Source organism: Diadema antillarum, unplaced genomic scaffold (genome assembly GCF_040938485.1).
Source record: "Diadema antillarum isolate AM-2024a unplaced genomic scaffold, OU_Dant_1.0 seq00000266_RagTag, whole genome shotgun sequence".
Classification (NCBI taxonomy): Eukaryota; Metazoa; Echinodermata; class Echinoidea; order Diadematoida; family Diadematidae; genus Diadema; species Diadema antillarum.
The window spans coordinates 832,008-855,196 of NW_027271303.1; the positions used below are offsets into that span (position 1 = coordinate 832,008).

Genomic DNA, 23,189 nt, shown 5'->3' on the forward strand with positions numbered 1-23,189 from the left:
TACCTCGTGCACCAGTGCACAGAAATTTCAAGAAACGTAGTGTAACATAATTATCAAGGTGCCAAACTATGGAATAATTTATCAGATGATGTAAAGCAAAGTGTATCCATTTCTATATTTAGAAATAAGGGGGAAAATTATATAGTATTTTTTTTTTGCATTGAACTGTAACATTGTACATCAATCGTTTTTTTTTTCAGTATCTTAATTCCCATTTTCTTTATGCAATATGCATGATTTTTAATTTTTTGTTTTTGTTTGTTTGTTTGTTTTTTGGTGTTTTTTTCGTTTCCTATACTATGTATAAAATGTTGTACTTTGTAATTGTATGGTTTTTAAACTACACGGACTCACAGAAGAAGAGCCGTTGGCCATTGGCTGAAGTGAGTGACCCGTGGTGAAATAAAATACACTCACACGCAATATGGGCGTTCACCTGAATCTGAAGTCCATCCATGGGCGCCTCTGCCATGTCTGTTATGTATACCATGTTCATCCTCTATACTTACCTCACGTTTTTGCAGGTGCTATAACAAGTTATCAACAACAACAACAGCAACAACATTAACAACATTAACATCATTAACAACAACAACAACAACAACAACAACAACAACAACAGCAACAGCAACAACAACAACAACAACAACAAATTTCCTCCTCTTCTCCCTCTCTCGCTTCTTCTCTTCCCGGCAGCGAGCTGGCAGCTTGCATGAGTGTTATTCGATTCATAACCGTTTTAGCACGCCTCTCACAGTTTAACTCCCGCGTAATTCTCTTTTCTCACACGATATCTCTTTGCATGCTCCATTATGTTCACTTTATTGTCGCACGAAAACATGCAAAGACACTTACATAACAAGGAACAGGCAAAAAAAAAACCAAAAAAAGATACTGAATATTACGTCGTCACAGAACCATGCTTTTGTTTTTATGGAGCAGTAACATCAACACCAAAAGTTTTATTTTGTTTCATGCTTTAATCTTCCGAAAATAGTAATTACAGAAAGCTTATCACACACGAACACACACAGAGACCCCACACACACTCATACACACTAAATCTTCCTTGATTCCATTCTCAAATCATATATACATAAATAAAATCCGTTCTGGATACAAAACAAAACATACAAATGTAGTTGAAGTCAAAATCAACATAATTTTCCAACATTTTCTTTTTCAACAAAATTTAATGTTTAATCTCTCTCTTATGCATCGACAATAACAATAAATCTGGTGTATTTAAGTCAAACCAACTAATCAATACTTACGAAACAATATACTTTTTGTGATATGCATTGTATTCCTTTTGAATGTATGTATTGAGTTCCATCTAATTACACCAACATAAAAGTTATGAAGCCATATTTCACTTTGTTTTGATCAAGTCATATTTCACTTTCCCTTTCTAGAGAATATGCAAAAAAGTACATTATACATCTAAAGAATGAAATCTTTCATAAAGGCTCAATCAGCCCCCTCCCTTGACCGAAACAATTTTGTATCTATCATTTCCTAAATTGTTAACCTCATTATTATAATCATAACTACAATAATTATCATTATCCTCTCCTCCAAATCAAATTCCAGTCCCACCCAGCCCACCCCTATTGAACTCAAAACCATAAACATAACACACATACACATACCCACACAAAACACCATCACACTCATGCGCACACACACTCACCGCACGCACACACACCGCACGCACACACACCCGATCCCGCCTTTAGTCTTGATGAAACGTCGCAATACCAATATACAAATTCGTCGTATATATCATTTAAGAAAGCACTGCAGTACGCATCACAAAATAATAACAGTGGTAATGACTATGATTATGATAGGCACTTGTTCAGAAAACAACCCTTTCCCATCTAACCAATCCTATATTTTTTTAAAGCAATTTCTTTTTCTTCATCGCAATTTCCACATAACTTATTCTCCTCAAAAGTAGGAATTACACCCTCCGCACACACACACACACACACACACACATACATACACACACACACAATGCAAACATAATACACACGTCTGTTTTGCGCGAGTTAAATGAATGATGTCAAACTCCCCCCCCCCCCATCCCCCCTCCCTTTCAGTCAATATTGTTACCACCATTTGATAATGCAAAAGGGCATGTTGAAGCTGAAGGCAGTTGTATAACTTTTCGTAACCTGATCACTGGGGTCACTGGGTCAAAGGAGACTTAAAGGGATCGTATAGTTTTGGTTGAGACTTAACTTCATGTTTTCTATTATTTTTGTGAAATAGTGAGAAACCTCTTATGAAATATGAAAGAGCATGTGATTCCATGAGGATCTCAACGATTATTTGATGAAAATTTATTTTGAAATGGCTGAAATATCCAAAACAGTAATCCTAATAAAGTGTGGGACCCATATTTTATTACGATCGTTTGGTTTCACTTTGTTTTTGGACGTTTCAGTCATTCCAAACCCCATTTTCATTAAATAAACTTTGAATTCCTCTTAAAATGGTATGCTCTGTACTATTTCATACGTGTTTTGTTGGTATCTCGCAAAAAAAGTTAAAGCCCATTTTTCATCTCCACCAATACTGTACCATTGCTTGAACCTTCTTTTATCCAACCTTTCTGCAAAAAAAGAAAATGTATACTGTAAATGCAGAGAGTTTCAGAAGTACATATTTAATGATGGCAAGATACTGAAGAACCCAGGCCTAGGACTTGTGGGTTGAGACGTTTCCAAAGCCTTTCAAGTGTAGATTTTGTGTGATTGCGGGTTAAGATGTACACATCGTACCGCTCTCGGCACATAGCTGCTACAAGTACGATTTGCGGATTACCAGAGATTCCGGAATATCATGTGGACCGGTACATCCTGGAGACATAAAAAGAGAGAAAATGAAATTAAAAAAAAAAAAACAAAGAAAGAGGGAGGAAGAAAGAAAGAGAAAGGAAATAACATAAAGGGAATCGGGGGGGGGGGGGGTTTCTAAAAGTACAGATAAGAAAAGTAACAAGTGAGAAATGCGCATTGATTAGAAACCTGCGGACAAGTAAAAGAGGGTTCATAATCACATGACATTAAAGCATATTCTGGTCATTAGACACGGTTATAATTACGCTTGACATCTTGATACAGTTAATGACAGAGAACTCCACACGCTGTTAAACGAAGCCTATAACGAAGGCAAATAAACAGAAGAAAAGCATTCTCATTAAAGGACAAGTCCACCTTCATATACATGTAGATTGAGTGAATGCAGCAATATTAGCAGAACACATCAATGAAAGTTTTGGGGAAATTGGACAATCCGTTCAAAAGTTATGAATTTTTAAAGTATCTGCGTAGTCACTGCTGGATGAGAAGACTACTACAGTGTATGATGTCATGCGTACAACAATGTAAAGAAAATAAAAAGAGAATTTCACAAAACTGTACTTTTTGAATAAAGGGTACATTTCTTCAACTTATAACTGACATATGTTAAGGGTAATATTATTTCCCCTGCCTTCTGAAAGAGAGAAGTCAAGTGTTCTTTTGTTATGCGAGAAAAGTGAAAATATGATGAATTTTCTTTATCCTTTCTTTATATCGTTGTACTCATGTGACATCACAAGTTATAGTAGTCTTCTCGTCCAGCCCTGAGTGAGCAGAAACTTCAAAAATTCATAACTTTTGAACGGATTGTCCGATTTTCCTCAAACTCTCAATTATGTGCTCTACTAATATTGCTGCATTCACTCAACCCACATGTTTATGAAGGTGAACTTGTCCTTTAAAGCCAGAAAGGTCGCATAAAGTGATGAATCTTAGAGTGAAAACATAAGCTTTCGTAAGGGTTTGAGAACCCGTCTTGCACCATTCCATATTTCCTTGCAACATATCGAATGAAGGTCGATCTAAAAATATGTGGTCGATGAGTAGTAGACGTACTAGACAGTTTGGAGCGAAATCTGACAGTTCTGCATTCTTACGAACACTGTTTTACCCTTAATACTTCATATGTCTTTAAAGGGATCGTACAGTTTTGGTTGAGACCCAATTTCAAGTTTCTAACATTTTTTGGTGAGATAATGAGAAACCTCTTATGAAATATGAAAGAGCATGTAATTCTATGAGGAATTCAACCTTTATTTGATGAAAATTGGTTTTGAAATGGCTGAGATATCCAAAAAGAGTGATTCTACTAAAGTGTGGGACCCACACTTTATCACAATCGCTTTGTTTTACTTTGTTTTTGGATGTTTCTGTCATTCCAAACCCGATTTTCATCAAATGAACTTTGAATTCCTCTTAAAATGGTATGCTCTGTACTATATCATAAGTGTTTTCTTGGTATCTCGCAAAAAGTTAAAAGCCCAATTCTCATCTCCACCAATACTGTACTATCCCTTTAAGAAACGATAGGGATTACAGTCACAATATGCAAACTAACCATAGGATGGATGATGATGTCATCACTTTTTTTTTCAATTCAATTCAATTCAATTCAATCTGGTTTATTCACAATACTGCCATGGTAGCCAAGTGGCTGAATTGCGGAGTGAGATTGATTGATTTTCCATTGGCTGGTACGTAACATTTCCCTAATTCTCTCATCAAATTTGCTATGATTTAGGAGTAAAAACAGGGTAATAATTAAGGAGAGTTCTAATGACTAAGTCATTGACTAAGTCATTGACAAACATAGAAAAACAGCCATATAGGAGGAGTTTGCTTTTCCTGCCGACTCACCAGCTAGTCCAAGACTGGAGTCGAATTCGTTGCGAAGGATGGACAGCACTTTCTTTACCCCCGACGCACCCTACCACGAAGAAAATGAAAGCATGATATACGGAATTGTTGGTATTCTTCTTCCAACAATACTTTCAGGGATTCTCATTTCCCAATATTGGTCGACTGCTCATCACGTGGCGATCGCCAATAAGTGTCACTGCAAAACAAGCACGCAAAAGGCAGTTAAGCATTTTGGGACAGAGCACGATGGAGTCGCCAATCACGTACATTTACTCGATTCATATTATGAGCTCTTCATCAATCTCTCAGCGCCCCTGTCACCTTGCTCTGAAAAAAAAATAAAAATGGCTCTTGTTGGACTCAGACTACGGCCTGGACCACGCCCCTTAATGTCCGAATCAATGTACAAAACAAAGAGTGAACAGTCTTCAAGACAGATTGTTGGTATTCTTCATCATACAACACGATCTTGGATTTGTCACTCCCTACTTGATCGTCTGATCATCACACGACGATCGACAGTTAAAGTGTCATTGCAAACAAGAGTATACAAACGGCCTTTAAGGGATTGTGCAGTATGGGTGGAGATGAAAATTGGGCTTTAAATTTTTGCGAGATACCAAAAAACACTTATGAAATAGTACAGAGCATACCATTTTAAGAGGAATTCAAAGTTTATTTGATAAAAATCGGGTTTCAAACATCCAAAAACAAAGTAAAACAAAACGATCGTAATAAAATGTGGGGCTATAGGATCTCTCTGTTTTGGATATCTCGGCCATTTAAAGACCAATTTTCATCAAATAAACGTTAACCCCCTTTGGAATTACATTCTCTTTCTTATTTCATGAGAGGTTTCTAACTATCTCACCAAAAAACGATAAAAACCTGAAGTTAAGGCTCAACCAAAACTATACGATCCCTTTAAAGGGAAGGTAAACCCCAAGAGCAATGTGGATTGAGTGAAAGCAGCAGCATTAGTAGAACACATCAGTGAAAGTTTGAGGAAAATCGGACAATCGATGCAAAAGTTATGAATTTTTAAAGTTTTGATGTTGGAACTGCTGGATGAGGAGACTACTAGAGGTTATGACGTATGAGTGGACAACAATACCAAGAAAATATAAAGAAAATTCTGCAAAAATCCATTTTTCATGAAAATTACAAATTCCATCAACTTGATATTGACATATGTTAAGGGTAGCAATTATTCTTCCTGCTTTCTGAAAGCGGTTGGTCCATTGCTCTTTCATAATTCTAGAAAAGTGAATTTTTGTTGAATTTCCTTTATATTTTCTTTGTATTGTTGTCCACTCATACGTCATATCCTCTAGTAGTCTCCTCATCCAGCGGTTCCAACACCAAAACTTTAAAAATTCATAACTTTTGCATCGATTGTCCGATTTTCCTCAAACTTTCACTGATGTGTTCTACTAATGTTGCTGCTTTCACTCACTCCACATTGTTCTTTGGGTTTACCTTCCCTTTAAGCATTTAGGACAGAGCATGATGGAGTCACCAATCATGTACATATCATTTTACTCGTTCCTATTCATCAATCTCGCAGTGTTCTTGTCACCTTGCTCTGATTAAAGTGGGTCTTGTTGGACTCAGACGAATACAAATTGAAAACATGATGTATCAGGAAGTAAATTTGAAGGAGATTATGAGAGCTAGTGAAGAGACCTTAGAAGTAGCAAATATTATGGTCTGAGTTTTTTTCTTCTTCCCTTTTAAAGAGTGATTGTCAAAAGGCAAGCTGTAGAATTCTGAGGTCGCAGGATTTAAGTACTTCTTGTTATTAAGGGAAAATCGGGACATTCAATAAGCGATGTCTAAGCAAGAATAGATCAAAACATGTATCAAAATTACGGTCATTACTGCAGAAATTCCGAAGGTATATTCGAATGACGAGTAACGTCTTTTTGGAGGGGGAGGGGGGGGGGTTGTGGGATTGCGGTACAATAGGGCGTCAGTGGTCAATGTCTGATGTGATCTTTGTCACTTTTATTCCTTTTTTTTTGCACCGTTATCGCATCACGTGACCACGTGATTGCATCGGTCTTCTTGTTACTACACATTGGTTACCTCAATGAGTGAGAACGCAAGGCCCTTTTTTACTTCTTACATCACAAGCCAGTCCCCAAATAGCTGGTCTTCCGATGAAGACGGCCCTCGCCCCCATTGCTAAAGCCTTGAGGACGTCAGTACCGCATCGTACTCCTCCGTCAAGATACACCTCTAAACCTTGACCTTTGACCGCCGACACCACTTCCGAGAGAACATCAATCTAGATATAAAAAGAACATCAAAAATTGTAGCATCTACGTTAAAGTTCATATTTCCTTTATCTCTCTGAAGCTAATCATCTCGAAACCCTGTATTCCTGGAATAATAATAAGGTCTTATTTATCCAGGGTAGCCTCTTCAGTGTTGCCGCTGCTCTACCAGAGGGCCCTGCCATTATTATTACCCCAGCGTTGCCAGGTACCCATGTATACACCTGGGTCGAGAGGGACATATTCCTTGAAGAAGGTTGATAATGGTAATTACTCGGAAGAGCTAAAAAGAACAACAATTCGACCGTAAAGTTTGTAATATTGAATAAAAACTCGCGTCGCTCGTGATCGTGTGTGTGAGTGTTTCAACCACTTTCAGCAACAACATTATATAGATCATTATGAAGAGGAAGGGAAAAAATAGGACGAAAGGGTGAGGATAAAAGCAGGAGAAAAGAAATATTGCTTCTCATTATAGTGTCATCATTATCAGCAGCAGCATTCGGAGCGCCACCCAGTAGGTGACAAGAAATAGCATAACGATACATGTTTTCAGTATATTAGTATCCTAATAAAAATTATCCAACTGTTCGATTCCTGTTAAGTTTGCAAAATGTCCTTACCATATGAACGACATAAAATGCCCAAAGAATATGCGAGTGATTAGATGTACCTTTGGTATACTAACCTAGTTAGATTTCATGAATATCTCTAAAATGAAAAAAATGAATGTTAAATAAAAGAGAGATATTATTCAGAGGGGTGAAGGTTCAGGTGTGAAGTTCTTCAATTTGTCTCCCTCTACAAATGAAATTTGTTAAGATCACAACTGCTGATCTATGAATTAACAAACATGTAGGGGAAAAAAGGAACCATATAACTTCACACCTGAAAATTAATGCTGTTCCTCATGTAGGTACTGTATCTAATCTTGGAAATTTGTATCTAACCCTGGCTCAATGTAGTAACAGCTAATGCTTGCTATCTGGATTCCAGGGCCCCATTGCATAAAAGACGTTAGGACGGCCACTCTTGTAGAATGGCAACTTCCAGTAACAACAGCCAATCAGAAACCTAGATTCTTGTCGTTACCATGGCAATCAACATTCCAGCAGGAGTTGCTAGTTGTCATAGCATCTTTTAATGAAATAGGGCCCATGTAAGTAGGAGTACGTACGTTCATTGCATAGGACATTCCCAGGTCGTAATGGAAAATATCAAGCTTAAACAATATCAAGGACGATCAGATTGTCCTTTTATAACGCACTTTCAATAGACGACTGCCCGGGTATGCTCGGGACTAGTCTTCATGGATTGTAAGCTGATTACACAAATGAACCATTTAAGGAAGTGTAAAGCAGGAAAGAGCGGCCTACCGGAGCTGGAACACCATCCAGCGCTCTACCACCATGAGCTGATACAATGACCCCGGCGACCCCGGCGTCGGACGCCTCTCTAGCCGACTCGCCTGGAGCGATAGAAGGATATGAGGATATGAGACTATGCAGAGGCACTACATTTATAGAAAATCACAACTTACAAAGAAGAATCCGCCGTCACTATGACCAGCAGCGGCGAGACAGGTGGGATGTGAGATTGTTTGCCATGGCAAATGATAGTGCGGCAACTTGCAAACATCTTGTTACCATGGACACTATAGGATGTGTGTGATCCTAGGTCCAACCAAAGAGGTAATAGGCTCGCCTAGTACCTACCGCCTTGGTCTATGATTGATCATTGTTAAAGAGAAAAAATGTCTACATTAAACGTCACGTTCTACAACATCTGTTTTCGGCATCGCATATGATTCCAGCTTTACGCACCGGAAAAAATGTAGGAGCAGTGCTTGGATAAACAGGAAGCAAACTTAGTGGCATGGCCAGATGGCGTTCTCTGCATGGCATGTTCATAATGACACTTGTGCTCGCCGTATAGGTTTAAACAAATACCCCTTCCCGCTTTCAATTTCGTGCAATTGGCAAGCACCAAGTGAGGACGTTTTCTTGCGCTCGTACTATATAAACTATAGGGAGCAGCTCGGACGTATTTGAATCATTCATTTTTTTTTTTCATTGCATGGCAAAACAAGAAGCCAGTTATGGCTTATCAAATACTTCTTCATGTGTAGATTGATATTGTGCTGGTGTCTACTGTTTGCTGACTATGCCTCGTCACTTGGGAAAAATCATTATAGAATGACTATGCAGTGCATAATGATGCATTTTGACTCATTTTAATTTATAATACCGTCAACATCACTTGTACGTGACCAAATGAATATCGCCATACGTGCCATCTATTTTACAACATTTTTTGTACTATTTTTCTTCATATTACTTGGATACACCAACAACAATCCTTCCAAACCAAGATATTTGTTGCTGTGTTTCCGTGTTTTCTGTCACGATGAGATATGCGCTTTCACGGGCAAAGTAGCCATGCTGAAAGATGAACCATTTTGTATATATTATTCTCTCAAGTGATTTTTTTAATTTGTACATACATACAGACACCATGAACGAAATGATAATAAAAAAGGTTCTGCCAGTTTCATCATCTGTGTCAATTATTGCTTAAGTATTCAATTCAATTCATTTATTTTCATTTTTTTCCAGCAAGACATGACACAGAATAAGCAGGAATTATAAAACAGTCATACATTAAAATGTGCAAAGAATAGAATATTGATAATTGTTAACAAATAAAGATATATTCATGCATACCGGAAAAATACAAAGTTATGTCCTCTTTACCAGCAGCAAAGTTTTGGCCCTGTCACATCTTTCCGGGCAAGATACGCGGGCTTGATGCGTGTGGGGATTTTCCAGCATACCGGACAATTTTTGAGGGCAGGCAAGGATTTGGGCGAGTTTTGCATGTGTCTTACTTGCTGGACGCGTTCTACTTAAGTTCTACTTGCGGGTATGACCTGCGTGCCAATAGCGTGGGGCTGACAACTCAGAGAAGGAATTCCTCTGACGGAATGGCAGAAGTCCCACAGAATGTCATTATCTTGGCCGCATAAGGTGACTGCGAAGTACCTGCGTGGCAGTTCTGCGTGGACCTCTGCGGGCAATCCCCGCGACTCACCCGGAATGCTCAAAACTTGGCTGCGGGTAAATCTCTCACACCTGCGGGCAACTACGGGTGAGATACGCACTAATTACTGTCGGGTGCGGACCAACTGCTGGGAGGTCCGGGTAGCAATTTTTTTCCCCCGCAAGTCAACCAGCAAGGCTTCCCCAGACACGGTGTGACAAGGCCTTGAGCATGCTCAAAACTCGTTCCGGTTGAGGCGAGGGGGTTTGCCCGCAGACATGCAGAACACCAGTAGGAGGCCCTTAGAGGCAGCAGCTCGCAGGCAGCCCCCAAGCAGGTACTTTGCAGCTGTAACGTAGATACTTCGTAGTCCCCGTATGTCTCTCGTAGCTGAAAATGGACCGGTTTCAAAGCTCTCAAGCAGGTCACACGGAATACAGACAAATAGCAGGTATACAGCACGCCTCTAACAGGTAAGACGCAAGTACGGAACTCGCCAACATCCTTGTCCGCACGCAGAAAATTCTCCTGCGTGCTGGAAAATCCCTACTGGCAACGAGCCCGCGTAGCTTGCCCGGAAAGGTGTGACACGGCCTTTAGAAATGATTGACAGGTGCTGTTTCTGGCAGAATCTTGGTTTAGAAAGTTGCTGTGGTTGTTGTTGTTTCTTTGGCTGTTGTCGTTGTTGGTATACACAAGTAATTTGAAGAAAAAGTAATAGATACATTGTTACAAAATATACTGTACATAATTATCATGTGGACCTAAATAATCTTTTGTGACGTCATTACGAAGGTTCGTTATTCCTGCAGATTTGGTAATCCGAAAATGAAATAACGTTCATCATTCCGAAGGTTTGTTCATCCGAAAATGGAAATAAATTTCGATATTCCAAAGGTTCCGTAATCCGAAAATGAAATAAGGTTAACAATACTTCGTAACTACGAACTTTTCAATAACGAAGATTTTGTTTCATTTTCGAATTAACGAACCTTCGAAACAACGAATCTTATTTCATATTCGGAATTACGAAACTTATATAATTTTTAAACAACGAACCTTTGGAACAACGAATCTTCGGAATAACAAACTGGAATAATTAGTTCATTATGAATCAATACAGGTCAACTTGCATTTGCACTGTAGTTCTTTAGAGGTTAATTCCCCCATTCGCTAATATGTGATATTACACGATGTACAACAAATGGCAGAGGCTCGTTTGGCACGATTTTGTGATCTGCGGAATCAGCTTCGATGGGAGAAGGAAATCACTGAGTTGGTTCCTCTAAACGTTTTTTCTCCGCCATAGGGATCCATTTCTGTATGCATTACAGAAGTGTTCTACGATTTTTACAATGTTAGGGAATCACGGGAGACTCACCAGTAAGAATTCCTTTCAATACGATAGGCAGTGACGTCATAGATTTTAACCACCTGACGTCAGCCCAGGTCATGGGCCGTTGCCATTGAGTACCCAGGTAATAATGAATATTTGTGTCGCCTGAATGAATTGCCTTGTGCACTTCTGGCAGATCAATGGCAAGATTGACCGGTCTACAAAACAGAAGAAAAGGTCACCATTATAAGGACTCTTGAGAGAACGTGAAAATTGCTCTAATAAGCTGTAGAGAGCAGTGATTGGGATCAAACAGTTCCTCATCGTCAATAGCGAATTTTCGCAAGCACGACGCGGCCGGTAGTTGAGCGCGCCGTGGGCAAAATTTGCTTCTGCGCTAAAATCCGAAAAACCTCCCGTTCTGGGGAGAACAAGAACGGTTCTAGGCCAAAATATAGTAGCGTCCCTGCCGGTGCCGATGTTGGGCACGGATTGAACCGCCTTCCTGCAGCCAGCCAATCAGGGATCTTGTCGCAACGGCTGCGTCCACACTCTAAAAGCAAAACTGCACATAGAAATGGGGACGGGAGTCCGAGTGCGGGGACTGTCACTGTCACTGTCTTCTCGGCCTTCCTGTCGTGCAGCGAAAGTTCCCTACTATCCAACGTCTTACACTAAATGGTCTCTAGGTGATTTTCATAATTTTACATCATGTAGTACATAAATCTATATTTCCATGTTTAGATTTGTGGAATTAATTCTGGTCCCTTAGCACAAGAAACCAATACTCTGAAAACCCAAAACAAATTACACTGAACAAGGTATAGCAGCTTCACCATCAACAGACTGCATCAGCGGGGCTCACCAAGAAAATGCATGAGTAGAGGCTTATACATTTGAGAAATAGGCCTACATGTATAGCAATGCAATCAAACACAACATCGCTTGCTTAACAAAGGCACCTGTGTAGAATTTATGCATTCTTCCTTCTTTTCTGCTTCTTTCAGCCCACACTCATCCATTCTTATGGGAAAGCAGCTATGTCATCATCCTTTTGCATCGTTATTTGTCATAAATTTCGAAAATATTCTTATTTCTCATCCCAATCACTATGTATCAAGCAGTATTGCAACCAATTTTATAGTTGTTCAAAAATATAAAAGTCTGAAAATCAGCGGCCCGAGTTCTGCTTTAACTACTCCATGATGGCAGTTGCCACCATTTAGAGTTAGATCACAACGGAGCATGGGTGCACGTAAATTTAATTTCACCTCCTATACAAGACGTAATGGCATATATTCTGTATTCCTAACTCTGCCTTCCTCTTTCTTCTCCGTCGCCTTATTATCTCCCTTCTTTCGATTTAGAATCACAAACTTTAAAGAAAAAGTTCCAATTTGCCCTTTCGGTTATGTTACGAAACGAAAATAAGAGAGGAAACCTCAGATGATGAATCGATTAAAAGCACACATTGAGCAGAAAGATCGCCTATACCTCAGCGATGGATCGTTGTAATATCTGGATGTCGCATTATCTTCGTTAATAAGGAAAGAATAGTATGAGATCACAGGCAGATCCACCGTCAAGACAAGGGCTTGGAAACCAGCCTTCTCCGCCTCTTTCACTATGTGCATGGTGTGTTCCTGGTTCTTCATCAGGTAGAGCTGCATCCATTTCAACCCGGAACGGGAACTCCGACCGACTTCAGCGATGCTAACGTTGGCGAGAGACGAGAGGATGAACAGGGTGTCAGCATCTGTAGCCCCTGTGGAGGATAATGATAGTGAATGCTGTGCTGCTTCGGCAGTGTATGTCAGGAGAAATCTGTCAACATGAACAATACAGTGCTATCGTGGGGGCGCTGTGGTATAGTCGATAAGACTCCCTTCTCCCAACCGGAGGACCCGAATTCGATCCCCGACTAGTGCTAACGTCCTTGGACAAGATGCTTTTTACCCACAATGTCCCTCTCGACCCACGTGTATAAATGGGTACCTAGCAACGCTATAGGGTAATAATAATGCCAGGGCCCGCTGAAGAGGCTACTCTGGTTAAAGAAAACCTTATTGATATTGTTATTATTATCATTATTATCATTACTACTACTACTTCTACACTATTATCATACTGCTACAGTTGGCGCTCCATAAGCCTTTATCGTCATGCGTTCACTTATTGAGACACAAGTAGCTCATGATCAGAATAACAGATCCCAAGGGCATGTCATTGTATTCTTTTGCAAAATGCGTGTGCATTAGAGCGGAAGACGTTATAGGATTTGATAATGTATCAAAGGTAAGGTGTGATAGGGCTTAACGTTGCACTGGAAATCAGTTCAAAGACAGCTTCAGTTAAATTTGATACACATTGATATGGAGTTTAAAGCTAAATCCGATGTTTACCATGTCGGAGAAACACCAAATGAAGTCTAAAACGGCCTAAGTGTGTGTATGTGTGTGTGCGTGTGCGTGTGTGTGTGTGTATGGGAGTGGGGTCTAGGGAAATTTCCCGCTGGGCAATTACCCCGGACCCTTCCCCTGGCCCTAATCCTAATCCTAATCCTAATCCTGAACCTAATCTTAACCCTAACCCTAATCTTTACTCTAACCTTACCACTAACCAGTATTTAGCCGGGGGGTAATTGCCCTCTGGGGGTAATTGCCCGGATACGATGGGGGGAGTGTGCGCGTGCGTGTGTTTGTGTGTGTGTCATGTAGACCCTCCTTCAATATTACATCTGAAAGCTTTAAAAGCATGAAAAGAAAAAAAATACATGAAAACAAATGAGTGAGCAAGAGATGAATGAGCATAACCAATGTAATCATCGACGGTTACAAACTTTATACCTCTCGCTGTAGCCGCCTCAGCCTCTGGATGCGCGTAGCGGTGGTTCGCTGAAGGCGCGATACAGATGGGCATGCTGATTGGCTGACCAAGGATCGTGGTGGAAAGAGAACGCTTCGTGACGTCACGGAGAATGCGAGGTCGGAACACGTACCTGGAGAAGAAAAATAAGGCCGCGAAGGTAGATAGGCTGAAGTATTAGTAGGAAAAGTTAAGGGGCTATTATGTCGGTGGGTTAGTCTTCCCACCTCCCTCGCTAAATACCACTCAGGAATTGCATCAAATATGATCACGTGATAGCGAACCACTTGTAATATTCTTCCGTAAAGGAAGTATTCTAGCGGGTGTTGCGACACGGATTGTCGCCCCTACACGGATTGTCGCCTCCTGCTCGGGGCGACAATCCGTGATGGGCGTTGGCAGCACGGATTGTCGCCCGCCCTCGAAGCGCATTTTGCTGGGTAATATCGTTCTGGACATAGTCGTTGAAATACTAACACATAACTTACATGGCTACATCCATGCAAACATGCCATGTAAAACGTCATGGTGAGGTTTCAAGGAAGTGTGTATGTGCGCGTGCACATGATAATTTAGTGTCCGTTTGTGCGTGTGTGTGTGTGTGTGTGTGTGATGGAGCGCTGCGCGTGTTGTGGGAATTGTGTCGCTTGAATGTTTCGTTCCTATTATCTCCTGCGTGCTAATGCAACAGTCACACAGTGCTTTATGATGGGTCACGTACGGATAGATGCGGATGAGTGGACGCAGGGGGACGCAGCGTGAACGCGGGCATCCGCAGGGACGTATGTAGACGTAACTGTCCGTAACTCGTCTGTAAAGAAACGTAAAGCCCCAGTCACATAATGCTCTGCGTCCGGCGTTACGTCCAAAAAAGTCATTTTTTCCGCGGACCCCCACGGATCCTTTGCCGTCACCAGAAATTTGTACAAAACATACGGGGAAAAATGCGGGCGATACGGACAGATACGACCAGATGCGAATATTTGCGTCCACTTGCGGATATTCTTACGAATTGGCACATAATAGTTCTGAACACTTGCGGAGAGTTGCGGATATTTTCGGATAGTTACGGATAGTTACAGATTGTTATGAATAATTATGGACAATTTGGTTTTCTCTTACGATCCCTGCTAAGTCAGTGTATTATGACAGCAAGGTTATCTCATTTTGGACTGTCTTACATTGTACACTGGGGAAAACAGAAATTGAATTACGTACAAGTTGTGAAAAAAATCGTAATCCTTTAATTTACTTTACAATAATAAAAGATATATGAAATTTTGAACGTGAAGTTTGAATTTTGTTTGTGCAACTCAAATATGAATAAACGTCATAAATGTAAAGAATATATGTGACCGTGCATCACAAAACGAACAAAAAGTCGCATACACTGATTTTGTGTGAGGACTGAAAATAGGTGAAATGGGTCAACCGAGCCGATCTTGACTTGGCTACCCTGGCTAAATAAGGCCTTATTATTATTATCATTATTATTAATATTATTATTATCATCATTATTATTATTATTATTATCATTATTATTCTAATTATTATCATTATTAATATTAATATTATTATTATTATTATTATTATTATTATTATTATTATTATTATTATCATTATTAATTTCAGTTTAATCTGATAATCCCCTCATTGTTGTTACTCCGGTGGTTTCCATCCTGTTTTTTGTCCCATTCATCGCACAACCAGCACGGCTTGGTAAAGATTAAGCGCTTGAATAGACACTGTACTTCAGAGCCTCTTTTCTCAGTTCACACTTTTTCTGAGTGTGTGCATTCTTTCCAATATTTAGATAGGTCAGGAGAGTCCCTTTGATTTGAGTAATACATCATTTTAAAGCTTAAAGTCTGCTCTTTCAGAATATGCTCTCAACTAAAATTTCATGTGTGGCGTCTTTTTGTGTGTTTTGTGGTGCAGGGTCACATGTAACATCACTATACCACAAATATAGATCGAAAAGTTAAACATTAGAGTAAGAAAATATTACTTGCAGTCATGGAATAGACAAACCGTGGTTACGCTGTCGTTATTCAGCGATATTCATGACGTACTGGGTTATGTTAAGGAGATATTTATGATAAAGCAATGCTTATTAAATTTACAGAAAAAAAAAGACATCAAGACTTTCAAACACCCCTCCCACACCCAAGTACAATATAAAAAAAAAAAATGTAATACACATTCGATGGGGCGTAAAGTGGGTAAGACTAGAGAGAAATACTAAATTCGTTCTCATTTTATATAGTTGCCCCTGTCCCACACCTTCCCCGGCCAGAAAAATGAATAAAATGCTGTCACCCCATCCCCTACCCAAAATATTGCTTTTTTTTTTCGAAAAATATGCATTCGAAGAGTACAAGAAAATAAGTTCAGCACCAAGAGTCAACCGATGTCATGAGTATACATGGGTGCCACTTAAAATGACCATTAATTGTGGGAGAAATTTCATAATTTGATCATGCAGTTCTGCCTCTCCACCGCTCCGACTGTGTTGTAGCATTCCTTCAGGTAAAGGCGCTGCAGCTTGGCAACAGGAGTAGTGTGCCTTCCCACGAGTCTCTGTGTTCCCATGCGAGAGGAAAACGGAAAACGTCGAAGGACGTAATTGTCCGCAACATCCGTAGCTGTCCGTAAATATCCGTAAGCGGACGAAACTGTTGTGATACGTTAACTTGCGGTTAATTTCGGATACTTACGGTGGACGTAAGCGAACGCAAACGGACGGGAGGTATTTTTTTGCGGATGGTCTGCGTCCAAGCCACGGGTAGTTACGTTCAGTTACGGATAGTTACGTTTGGTTACGGTTACTTGCGTAAGTTTGCGTCCGTGGCGTCCCTCTGCGAAATTTTGAACATTTCAAAATTCGCAGGTTCGGCGACGTCCTTTTGCGTTTCTTTACGGATGAGTTACGGACAGTTACGTCTACATACGTCCCTGCGGATGCCTGCGTCCACGCTGTGTCTTCCTGCGTCCACTTATTCGTATCTATCCGCGGCGGACGTAATCCATCGTAAAGCACTGTGTGACTGGGGCATAAAATGAAGGCGGGAAACCTGCGAAATTTTGAAATGTTCAAATTTCGCAGAGGGACTCCACGGACGCAGACCTACGAAAGGTAACCGTAACCAAACGTAACTACCCGTAACTGAACGTAACTCTCCATAGCTTGAACGCAGACCATCCGCAAAACATTTTACCTCCCTTCCGTTTGCGTTCGTTTACGTCCACCGTAAGTATTCGAAATCAACCGCAACTTAACGTATCACAACACTTTCGTCCGCTTACGGATATTTGCGGAGAGTTACGGATGCAATTACGTTCTTCGACGTTTTCTGTTTTCCACTCGCATTGGAACACAGAGACGCGTGGGAAGCCACACAACTCGTGTTGCCAAGCTGCAGCGCATTCGCTTTATTTCCCTCCAACAATGAAAGATAATGCAAAAACAATGTACCGGTACACTACAATACATTATAATAAATAACATTGTAAATGAACAGAGTGATTTTTGTTTAAAAGTGATGTATTTGTTGATAGGGTGGTATGAAAACAGTATAGATAATCCCTTTTATGAGGAACTTTAGATATGATAACGGTACATTGGTCTAGATAAAGAACTAAGCGCACCGCGTGACAGCTGTGGACATCATAACCCTTTGGATATTCCCTTCGCTGCCTTGAATAAAGACTAAGCGCACCGCGTTTACAACAGAACACCTGTGGACATACAGAAGGCAGTGCTCTTCTTTGTATAGCGGTTTAGTTTCGATCAGAAGTATAGGGATATAAATTGAGACCAAATTGGTTAAAAATTAATTTATTATGACTAAGCTACTCATTTGGAAATGCTATCATAGCTTGATAAGCATATCTATGCCCGACAAAATGACACCAAAAAGGTTGTGCCACCTCAGATGGTACCAACAACCCATTTTTCGGGTCTTGGCCCATGGACTAAATGGTGCTGAACATTTTTCCTTGTACATTTGAATGTATATTTTTCGAAACTCGGAAAGCAATTTTTGGGTGGGGGATGAGGTGACAGCATTTTTTTCACTTTTCTGGCCGGGAAGATGTGGGACACCGATAAACGATATAAAATGAGAACGAATTTAGTATTTCCCTATAGTCTTACCCACTTTACGCTCCATGGATATTACATTTTTTATTGTATTTGGGTGTGGGAGGGGTGTCCGAATGTCCTAATGATTTTTTTTTTCTGGAAATGTAATAGGCTTTGCTTTATTATAACAATCTCCTTAACATAACCCAGAAAGTCATGAATATCGCTGCACAATGACAGCGTAACCACCGTTTATCTATTCCATGACTGTAAGTAATATTTTCTTACTCTGTTTAACTTATCGATCTAGACAGTATTCTATTTGTGGTATAATTATGTTATGTAGTCTTTACATTTATGATGTTTATCCATATTTGAGCTGCACAAATAAAATTCAAACTTCAAGTTCAAAATTTCATATATCTTTCATTATTGTAAAGCAAATTAAAGAAATGCAAAAAGTTTTCACAACTTGTACGTTAATTCAATTTCAGTTTTCCCCAGTGTACAATGTAAGATAGTCCAATATGTGATAAATTTGCTGTCATAATACATTGACTTGGCAGGGATCGTCATATTGTACATAATTATTTATAACAATTTGTAACTATCCGAAAATATCCGCAACTCTCCGTAAATAGTCGCAACTCTCCGCAAGTGTTCCGAACTATTCGGAAGATTATGCAAGTTGAAAGAACAAAATTACGTGCAAATTCGTAAGAATATCCGCAAGTGGACGCAAGTATCCGCATTTGGTCGTATCTCTCTGTATCGCCCGCATATTTTTTCCCGTATGTTTTGTAAAAATGCTCAGGTGACGGCAAGAGATCCCCGGGTGTCCGCAGAAAAAAAAAGACTTATTTGGACGTAACGCCGGACGCAGAGCATTATGTGACCGGGGCCTTACGTAGACACACGAACGCTCACACACAACACACATACGTAGGGCCTACGTAGCCCACGAACACCAAACCCCTCAGATACTCATGCAGGCACAAAACTGCGCCCACAAACACGCACCATCACATACCCTTTGATATACACACACGCCACTATATACCACATACACACGTAAGCATACAGGCACACGAATACACACACACAAACAAACCACTACCACTATACAACCACCACACATGCACAGTTTCTAAATATTGTATTATTATACTCCAAACACACACATACACACACACACACAACAATACGGAAACCCATACACAAGTCACTTATTGTACGCACCTACAATAATCATACACATCACATATCATGCAGCTCAGTACAAATACACACACACACACACATACGCATAACTTACCAGTCATACCCATCCCACCAAAGCTTAACACCGGAGGAACCACCCCGAGCCCTGGGCGACAATCCTTGACGGGGCGACAATCCGTGTCGCAACAATTTTTTTTTTTTGCCATCATGGATTGTCGCCTTCGAGGTCAAAAACTGGGAACTGCACAAGCGTCACGGATTGTCGCCAGACGACAATCCGTGACGGGGGCGACAATCCGTGTCGCAACAGCGGGCATTTCAAGAAGAGTTTTGTCAGATTTTTTTTTCTGACAAACTGTTATAAGCTAATGAAATCCTTGCATCTGATTGGCTGAGAGCAAATTTGTCGGACAAGATTGTCGGACAAAATGCTTCATGAAATGCTCCCCCCCCCCCCCCATGGCTCTTCTTCCTTAGGGGAACACTTTGTATCTACAAATTACCAAGCTTTCCCCAGAGATGAAATGGTGATATTATAGTGGAAGAAATTTATTATTTTCTTGACAACACACAAACCCAGATGATTTTAGACGCCTATGGGAAAATGAATCTTTAATTGAAATCCTGCCGATTATTCCTAGAAACCAGTAGGGCTTAATGCTCACTTCCGTCAGCTAATGTTATCAATTTTATTTGAGTCTGCGCGTGTTCAGTTTTAGGGGACGATGACATGGGAACATTCTCCGCAAATCCTCTGTGTGTGCACAATTGATAATAAAAGCAACCCTACCAGTTATACTCCCTATACGAACGTACCTACAAAACAATGATAGCATTAAAGGTGGACGTCTAACAGCTTCATACGAGTATGCGATTAAAACGCTCACCGGTCAAAGGCTACCGAGCTGGCCCGATAGGTAACTTTGCGTCCAGTCGCATCGTCGTAAAATGCCCAAGCTTCGGGGGATAAAACTTCCCTGGCACGAAGCCGATAGTCTTCGAGAGTTAGTAGGCCTAAGGATTTTTCGCCGCTATTGGCCATGTTGTCGTATTGAACTACAACATAAACCACAGATCCTGTAGGACAAGCACACTCCAACTAGCCTTTTGCAAAGGCAGCTCGCGATTATTTTGTGGACGCGTGCACAGTCACAGCAAGTGTCGCGACCTGCGAGCGGAGCTGAGTGAGCTGTGTACAGCGAAGTCCACCGCTCGTTGTGTGCGAGTCCATTGCGAGCTGCAATTTGCAAAAAGGCTACACTCAAACACATGTACTGACGACTTTATACGTGCGTCAAGTAGCAACCTTAACTGAATGAAAAGGAAGCTGCACGCTGTGCGAGACGCATGCATTGTTATTATATAGCATGACCAAAGTCCGTGGGTTAAAAACAGAATGACTTCCTGTACACATCCTGGCGAATCAAATAGCGTACATACAATAGGTTCTACGATAAGCGTGTATGCGTGTGGGGGAGGGGGGTAATTCAAAAGCATTCATTTCCCGTCTTCTACCTACTGTATTCTTCATTTTTATTTGAATTCATTCACTCGTTCATTATCTCCGCCAAGGGAGGAGGTTATGTTTACGTTACCGTTGGTTTGTTACCTCCGCCAAGGGAGGAGGTTATGTTTTCGTTACCGTTGGTTTGTTTGTTTGTTCGTTAGTTAGTTTGTCCGTGTGCAAAATAACTCAAAAAGTAGTAAACGGATTTAGATGAAACTTGCAGGAAAGGTTTAAAATGACACAAGTAACAAACGATTAACTTTTGGTAGTGATCCGAGAATTTGGGGGGAATTTATGACGGATTTTTGATATTTTGGCAGGTAGGGTCAATGAATTTGGGAGTTCAGGCTGCGCGTATTTGAGGTTTGCATGCGCGCACTAAAGTGCGTGCTCTAGTATACAAGATTAATAATACACAGGTGAGAGTGCGTTAGTGGAGATGTAGCGCACTCGAGGGTATTTACAATTGTGAAACATGCACGAGGCGAAGCTGAGTGCATGTTGCACTACATTGTAAATACCCGAGAGTGAGCTGCATCGAACGTCACGAACTCAAACCTGTGTATTATTTGATTTATAAAATGGGTCGAAAACTAACAGCATTTTTCATGTACCTTTGTGGGTCAATACCAGTCAGCTACATGAGTAGCGCTCGCGCTCAAAAGTCAAGATGTCCGAAGATGTTCGTCCCAAACATTTACGCACGTCGCACTCGGAAATCCCGCACATATAAGTACATGTACTGTATACTAGTATACGTTTATAAAATGGGTTCAAGAATGTAGCCAATAGGAAGCGCTGAAATGAGTCACGTATGCTTTGGTTACTCAGTCCCATTGCACTGCGTGTTAAATCTTATTGCCGATCGTCTGTGCGCGCTGCGGCTCCTTTGAATTGCATGCATACGCGCTGTCAATCCTGTAAACAACTTCTAGTTCGGGCTGCCGCGGCCGCCGGCCTTTGTTCCCTCGTGCATATATAACATGTGTGGCGTACGTATACTCTTACACGTACAGTACAGTAGACCAAGCGTTGTGGGACCGGACGTGTACATGGAGTCACTTTGAAGGGCAAATCCAACGATTTAGCAGGTTAATTCTCACGCCGTTTTCAAAGTATGTTGTCTAGTAGGCCTATATGAGGAGTCTATATCAAATCTTTAAGGTAAAGGGTGCATATTCTATGTAAAATAAGTAAGTTTTCATGCGGGAACTTAAGTGTCCGGAAACCCAACCCTTCATCATACGTATGTGCGGGCTTTTCGAGTGCGACGTGCGTAAATGTTTGGGACGAACATCTTCGGACGTCTTGACCCACAAAGGTACGTGAAAAACGCTGAAAATGCTGTTAGTTTTCGAATTTTCGACACATTTTATAAAACAAATGATGCACAGGATTATTTCGTGGCGTTAGTGGAGGCGTATAGTGCACTCGAGGGTATTTACAATTGCGAAACATGCACGAGGCGAAGCCGAGTGCATGTTGCACTACATTGTAAATACCCGAGATCCTGTGCATCATTTGTATAATAGAGTATACGTACGCCACATGTTATGCACAAGAAAGGCCGGCTGGCAGCCCGAACTAGAAGTTGTTTACAGGATTGACAGCGCGTATAGTAGCGCGCGACGCACTTGTAACAACTGATTGAGTGTGCACTGCTAGTGTAAACATTGTGACGTCAGTGACTTTACGCTTTTTTGCACCGGCCCGTGCATGTTAGTAAAAAATTAATGCACGCACACGTGACTCATTTCAGCGATTCCAATTGGCTACATTCTTGAACCCATTTTATAATATACAAATGATGCACAGGATAGATACATTCTTGAACCCATTTCATAATACACAAATGATGCACAGGATAGAGTGCGTTAGTGAAGGCGTATAGTGCACTCGAGGGTATTTACAATTGTGAAACATGCACGAGGCGAAGCCGAGTGCATGTTGCACTACGTATACGTACGCCACATGTTATGCACAAAAAAGGCCGGCTGGCAGCGCGAACTAGAAGTTGTTTACAGGATTGACAGCGCGCATAGTAGCGCGCGACGCACTTGTAACAACTGATTGAGTGTGCACTGCTAGTGTAAACATTGTGACGTCAGTGACTTTACGCTTTTTT

General features: G+C 40.7%; 1 protein-coding gene across 1 annotated transcript; it reads right to left on the minus strand.

The window, feature by feature from the left end:
* Window positions 1-2,811: 2,811 nt before the first annotated feature.
* Window positions 2,812-20,599, minus strand: LOC139729868 (2-Hydroxyacid oxidase 1-like). Its single transcript, XM_071640791.1, has 8 exons — window positions 20,445-20,599; window positions 14,234-14,385; window positions 12,882-13,152; window positions 11,433-11,605; window positions 8,389-8,480; window positions 6,862-7,023; window positions 4,731-4,800; window positions 2,812-2,870 (listed from the first exon to the last, which is right to left on the minus strand). The coding sequence occupies exons 1-8, from the start codon at window positions 20,597-20,599 to the stop codon at window positions 2,812-2,814; spliced, it is 1,134 nt and encodes a 377-aa protein (XP_071496892.1).
* Between the last annotated feature and the right edge of the window lie 2,590 nt (window positions 20,600-23,189).

Bases quoted from the DNA above. Each gene is read 5' to 3' on its own strand.
- LOC139729868 (XM_071640791.1), bottom strand. From the start codon at position 20,599: ATGGCCAATAGCGGCGAAAAATCCTTAGGCCTACTAACTCTCGAAGAC. The intron at 14,386-20,444 runs GTGAGCGTTTTA...TTTCTTCTCCAG, and splicing joins AGCTCGGTAGCCTTTGACCG to GTACGTGTTCCGACCTCGCA. The intron at 11,606-12,881 runs GTATAGGCGATC...TCTGTTTTGTAG, and splicing joins TACAACGATCCATCGCTGAG to ACCGGTCAATCTTGCCATTG.